Source organism: Mauremys mutica, chromosome 13 (assembly GCF_020497125.1).
Source record: "Mauremys mutica isolate MM-2020 ecotype Southern chromosome 13, ASM2049712v1, whole genome shotgun sequence".
Lineage (NCBI taxonomy): Eukaryota > Metazoa > Chordata > Testudines > Geoemydidae > Mauremys > Mauremys mutica.
Window position 1 is genome coordinate 20,181,710 of NC_059084.1, and position 6,452 is coordinate 20,188,161.

The 6,452-nt window shown below is 50.9% G+C and overlaps 1 protein-coding gene across 2 annotated transcripts in view; it reads right to left on the reverse strand.

The window, feature by feature from the left end:
- RPN2 (ribophorin II) overlaps positions 1-5,497 on the reverse strand; it is a 31,573-nt gene extending 26,076 nt beyond the window's left edge. The window contains exons 1-3 of one of the 2 annotated variants that reach the window (XM_044985758.1): positions 5,291-5,445; positions 3,509-3,702; positions 234-329 (exon numbers count right to left, since the gene is read on the reverse strand). In XM_044985758.1, the coding sequence (XP_044841693.1) occupies positions 234-329; positions 3,509-3,702; positions 5,291-5,303 (303 nt within the window). In that variant the 5' untranslated portion in view covers positions 5,304-5,445. Of the gene's footprint in view, positions 1-233; positions 330-3,508; positions 3,703-5,290 lie in introns of both variants that reach the window. The other variant, XM_044985759.1, reaches the window with a different exon arrangement.
- Between the last annotated feature and the right edge of the window lie 955 nt (positions 5,498-6,452).

Genomic DNA, 6,452 nt, shown 5'->3' on the forward strand with positions numbered 1-6,452 from the left:
GAACCTGCAGACATGGTAGGTAAACAAACTGGCCCATCCCGCCAGGGGCTTTCCCTGAACAAGCGGCAGCCCTAGTTTGAGAACCATTGTCCTAGAGGATCCCAAAGTACTTTGTAAACCATAAGATAAAAACACAACAACTTTACAGCATGCTAACATAAGATGAAGTAGTAGTTTTGGCCAAGAACAAAAGCAAATGTTGAAATGACTATAATTTAGGGGCTTGAACTCACCTCACATCCAGACAGAGCCTGACTGGCTTGTGCGGCATAGAAAAGGGAATCGACACTGTTGGGATCCACGTTAGATTTGATGAAGTTACATGCAGCCTGTGCAGAAAGAGAAGTCGATTTATGATTTGAGTCACGCCTATTGCCACTAAACATGGAGTTCAGTGACACTCTAAGACCTTAAATACGCTTTGCAAAGGAGACAACTACATGTAATTCACATCATTCCTGTATTGACCAAAACCCCAAAGTAAGATAACACACTCTAGAAAGCACAGTGATCAAATCATTTTCATGTTGTCTACAATGCAAATGAACACTGAATTAAAATTGTGTCCAATTTTACTAACCATATTGGACGTAAAATGTATTTAGCAGAGCCGCCTCTTCAAGGACGGAAGAAATCCATGTGAATAGTGATTTTATTGATTAAAAACATGAAATGGTTAACAGATGATAATCCAGACTTCCAAAAATAAACAGGAAGAAAATCAGCTCAACAAATACAAACTTGAAGTTAAGCAATATGAATTTTTCTCTGCACCCTATTACAAGTTTTTCATTGACAGACTAAAGGGATAAGCAGAGTCAGATCATTACAATAAGGCACATAACTTGTATTAAAATAGGAGAGAGTTTTCAACCATTTGTAGATGTTATACGAATAGCTGCTCCTTGAATAACTGGAGAGCAAATCTGTACCACAGGGTTTGGATACATTTATTCTACTGGATGAAGTTAAACAAGATGCAGTATTCTTGGGTATTAAAATATTATGAATTTGGCTAGCATTTTGTTAATACTTGTATAACTGGTTAAAAAAATTTTAGGTAAGTTCATGGAGGACATGTCCATTAATGGCTATTAGCCAAGATGGTCAGGGATGCAACCCCATGCTCTGGGTGTCCCTAAATCTGTCAGAAGCTGGGACTGGACAATTTGGGTTGGCTCATTCAACAACTGTGCTGTTCCCATTGCCTCTGAAGTGTCTGCAATCAGCCACTGTTGCAAGACCGTATACTGGCCTAGACCAGTAGTTCTCAACCTGGGGTCTGGTGCTCCCTGGGGGGCAACAAGCAGGGCTGGCATTAGACTTGCTGGGGCCCAGGGCCCCACCACCTGGGCTAAAGTCCAGGGCTCCAAGCTCTGCCACCCAGGGCTGAAGCCAAAGCCTGAGCAACTTCATAGGGCCCCGAGCAACTGCCCGGCTTGCTACCCCCAACCCTGATTTTTATATGCAGAAAAAACAGTTGTTGTGGCACAGGTGGGCTGTGGAGTTTTTATAGCATGCTGGGAGGGTGGGCTCAAAAAGAAAAAGGTTGAGAACCCCTGGGCTAGATGGACCATTGGTGTGACCCAGTATGGCCATTCTTATCTTATTACTCTTAACCGTGGAAAAGTATAAGATCTAGAAAAAAGAAGAAAAACACACATACTGAACACGTATTGACAGCGTAGAAGCAAAAGCTATGCTACTGCTGACAAAACGGAGAGAGTTCAAAGAACAGTAACACTATCATTAATGAGCTAGAGCAGAGGTTCTCAAACTGGGGGTTGGGACCTCTCAGGGGGTTGTGAGATTATTACATGGGGATCACGAGCTGTCAGCCTCCACCCCAAACACTGCTTTGCATCCAGCATTTATAATGGTGTTAAATTTCAAAAGTGTTTTTAATTTAATGCGGGCGGGGGGGAGAGGGGGGGATTGCACTCAGAGGCTTGCTATGTGAAAGGGGTCACCACTACAAAAGTTTGAGAACCACTGGGCTAGAGGAACTATTTATGAGGAAGGATTGAAACAGCTAACTATGTATAGCTTAACTAGGTGACATCTGAGTAGGGTGATGTGATATGTTTAAAAGATGTAAACACTAAAGATGAATTACTCATAGTAGGAAAAGAGTGTAAAGATGCTAGGAGCTTAGGATATGCTGGGGATGCACGCCCTAGAAATATATTTATATTATAGCCAAGAATAACAGGAGAAAATTATGTGGGAGTTTTTCCACTATACCAGCTAAAACGAACTACTAGAAATGGGACAGGCGCACACTGCAAATTCCAACTTAACAACTGCAAAGTGGTCATCGGATTTCAATGAAAGCGAAACATTTTGAGTAAACCAGCATGACAAAAACCATTCCCCACAGTCGATACTCAATGACAAAAGCGAGTTGAAAGGTATGCTAATACAATTGCAAGCTAATGTAGTAAAATGAGTGGTCTTGTCAGTATTGACATTTTATGAGTAGTAACTACACTAGATTCTGCTTATTAGCAATGCCTCAGTTGTCAGCAAAATGTTGCTATTAACCAGCAGTTGCCAATAAGCAGAAGGCAGGTTTGCGACGCTGCAGCCAGGGAAGAAAGCGCTGGGATGTGCCTCTCCTGGCTACAGCCCTGCAAAATTGCCTGAGGGCAGGACAGCAGGTGGGCTGCAGCCTGGATGCCAAGGCTTTCTATGGGGAGTAGGAGTGCTGGGGGCCCCTGAAGTCATATGGCACCTCTCCCTATGCTCTCCAGGGGCTGGAACTCAGCACGTCCCAGCATTTTGTGCCCTGCCAGGGAGCTGCAGCCAGGGAAGTGTGGAGAGCACAGTGAAAAGTACCACGCAGCATCGGCATTCAAGCTGCAGCTCTTCTCTCAATTACTGCCCTGCCACATGCTCCCCTCGCAGCCTGCAGCCCCTTACCTCCTGTGAGATCCTTGTGTGCCTGCATGCCTGTTGCCAATACTCAAACCCCATTAACAATAAAGTAAATGGCATGGGACTGATTCACTGCAAGTGTTACTATTAACCAGAATCTGTTAATATCCGGGTTGTTATTAAGCATGATCTACTGGAGAGGAAAATGTAGTACTGAGTTTTCCCGAATAAAAAATGCAGTATAGTACTACAATACAGGAGGGGTAAAATTCACAATCAGTGTTACTGATCACAGATCAACAAAATGCTGCACTTCCTGTATTATATATTTTTTCTACATTACAACACAATAGCTCAAGAAATGCCAAGAAAACTCAGATCCTTAGCTTGAAAGAAGACCAATAATTACTATTAGTAAGTTATTTCAGGCATCATTCTAACATTACTGCTTTTGGAAATACTTAGTGCAGCAGGAAGTACCTAACCAAGTTACTGATATGCAGAAATGCTTCCAACTGGTCTCAAAACCTAGGATTTAGCAACATATGAAAAAGATCTCAAGATAAAAAAGAGTGAGAGGGAGAGAGGTGAATTTTTTATGGCTATACAATTTATTACAGCATCTCCTCACTTGTTCATCAGACACTTGCACTCCTAGCTTGCTGAGTCCTACGATGGAGTAAAAAGCAGCTTCTAAATCACTGAATGGGCGGTCCAAGGAAGCTTTCAGTCTCTCCACATCACGCCTTGTGAGATAATGGGTAGGTGTCAGGGCTTGGATGCTGGCCACAAACGTTAAAGCTAAGATGAAGAGCGTGTGTGAACCTGAAAAAAGAAAGATGCCATTGAACAGAGTGCATTTTGTTTCATTAACAGAAGGCATGTTTGGCTTTAGTGAATAGTTAGCATTGCTGGACTAGCAGTTACTGTGGTCCACCCAATTTGAAAACACTTCACATGGAAATACCTCTTCTGGCCCATCAACTCCACAGAACTGAGCAGGAGAACTTAGTCTGAAGGCCACTTTTGGTCTCTCATTCTTCTGGATAGCACAGGCTGAGAGCACTGCAGAGGTGATGCTCTCAGATCCCAAGAGGCAACTGACGGCAGCCTCTGAATAATTCTGACAGTTCTGAATAGTGACCAGTAAAACTGTTCAAGTCAGAAGTGGTGACATAAGGCTTTGCAAGAATATTATAGACAAGTGAAAGATATTATTTAAGCTGCAGGACTGCTCTGGAGTCCCTTGTGAGCAGTTTACGGAGCTAAAGATTTGACTTGGTTCCTACATAACCGAAAGGGCTCCCAAGGGGTGGGGGTGGGGGGAAGCTGGTCAGAGGGCAGCTGGGGAAACTAAGTGCAGGAAAGATTCAGTGTGGGATTGCACCCCAATTGCACAATTGTGCTCTGCTGACCTTTATTTTCTACTACCACATGGGAAAATCACCAACAGCACTACTAGAAATAGACAGTGCTAACGTAACTGTCCAATTCTGGCAGCCCTGTGGGAAAAGGCGAGGGAAAAAAAGAATGACAAGGGGTGGGACAATTGCATTAAAATAGAGAACACAAGCACAGAGAAAGAGAGCCAGGTCAGGCTACTGGCTTTTGACCTAATTTTCAAAACCATCAATGGATCAAGCCCCAAGTACCTTAAAGCCCCATTTCAATCTATGAGCCAGTGTGACTGCCGTGCTCCTCCGGGACAGCGCGGGTCACAAAGCCCAGGGGAAGTGTGGGAATTAAAGCAGGGAGGGATTAAAGAAGGGATCCGGCCATGAAATGCACCTCCAGAGGAGAACTAGCCAGGCCCGAGCCTGACCATCTGTAGGGAACCTGCGAAGCCTCCGTCTTCCAACACAATGACACAACCTACACCCGGAACCCCTCGTGTCTGGGTCAGGCAGCCCCCGGCAACGTGAAGGGAGGCCACAAAAACTCCCCGGGCTGGGAGATAACGGATCCCACAAGCCCCCCCCCCGACCAGCCCCCCAGGGCTGGGGATCCCACACGCCCTCTAGGGGCGGGGCACAGGGGAGCCCACACGCCCCCTGCACCGGGGCAGACCAGCCCCCCTAGGCCTGGGGATCCCACACGCCCCGTGCACCGGGGCAGACCAGCCCCCCTAGGCCTGGGGATCCCACACGCCCCCTGCACCGGGGCAGACCAGCCCCCCCTAAGCCTGGGGGGGGGAAGCGGCCGCACAGCCCTTGGCGCCCCCCGGGCGGGGCTGCCGCGTACCGGCCCGGGAACGCTCCTCCCCAGACCGTGCGGCCCGGGCCCCACCTGGGTGGGGGGCGGGAGGGGAGTGCCCCCGGCAGGCGGAACCATCTCGCCCTACAGGGGGAGGCGGGCAGTGCGCCCCCGCCGCTGCCGCCGCCGCCCCGGGAAGGGGGGGGGGGCTGCTCCTTACCCGGGGCCGCCATTCTCCCCCTGGCCGCCTCACCAAGGGAAGCAGAAACGTGTCTGCTTCCGCCCAGGGCGCCGGCCCGCACCACCCGGCTCCGCGGGGGGGGGCGTGGAAGGGACGCGGAGCGAGTCAAACAGCAACGGGCGCTGGTGAATTGACCCGTCTCGTCCCTTCCGAACGGGGAACAAGCACCACGCGCCCTGGGAGGTGGGTGGGAGCGGGAGCAGCGCGGAGACGTATCCCCCCTCCCTGGTGAGGCCGCGTGGTTCACTCCAACCGGGTCTCTTCGGGAGAGGGGCGGGACCCTGGCGGGGATGTGTGTGTCGCTGATTGGTTGGATGCCCAGCCACTCCAATGAAGGGAGGCCGGTTTAAAGGGGCAGTAATAGGAAAAAGTTAAACTCGTGGGGAGCAATGGCCAGAGCTTTCCCTGCTGCCTCCAGGACCAGGCCTGCTGGGGATTCCTGTCCAAGGAGGATCTAGCCACGTCCCCACGCCGGGGCTGCCCATGGCAGCGCGGGGCTCTTTGCCCCAGGCAGGGGTGCCCCACTGAGCTATGGTGGAGCCAGGTGGCTGCTGAGTCCTGGGTGAAACTGAGCCTGCAGGGGCTGCTCTCGCTGCCGCAGCCAGACCCGGGCTAAAAGTTCAAACTACCCCGTGTTAACAAATGGAGCTAAAGCAAAACCTCACCCTCAACAGGCTGATGCGGCTCTCACTGGTGCTCCCCCCAGCCAGGGGCGGCTCTAGAAAATAGGCTGCCCCAAGCAGCGCGGTGTGCTGCGCCGCCCTTCCTCGGTCCCGCGGCGGGTCCCCTCTTCCCGCGGCTCCGGTTGAGCTCCCGCGGCAGGTCCACCGGAGCCCCGGGACGAGCGGACCTCCCGCGGGCACGGCTGCGGACGGTTCGCGGGTCCGGCGGCTCCGCTTGAGCTGCCGCAGTCATGCCTGCGGGAGGTCCAGCCGAGCCGCGGGACGAGCGCCCCCTCCGCAGTCATGCCTGCGGCAGGTCCGCTCGTCCGCGGTTCCGGTGGACCTCCCGCAGGCATGACTGCGGCAGGTCCACCGGCCCAGCCTGCCGCCCCCTAGATTTGGCCGCCCTAGGCAACAGCTTGGTTTGCTGGTGCCTAGAGCCGCCCCTGCCCCCAGCATAACCCCGGGGGTTCGGAATC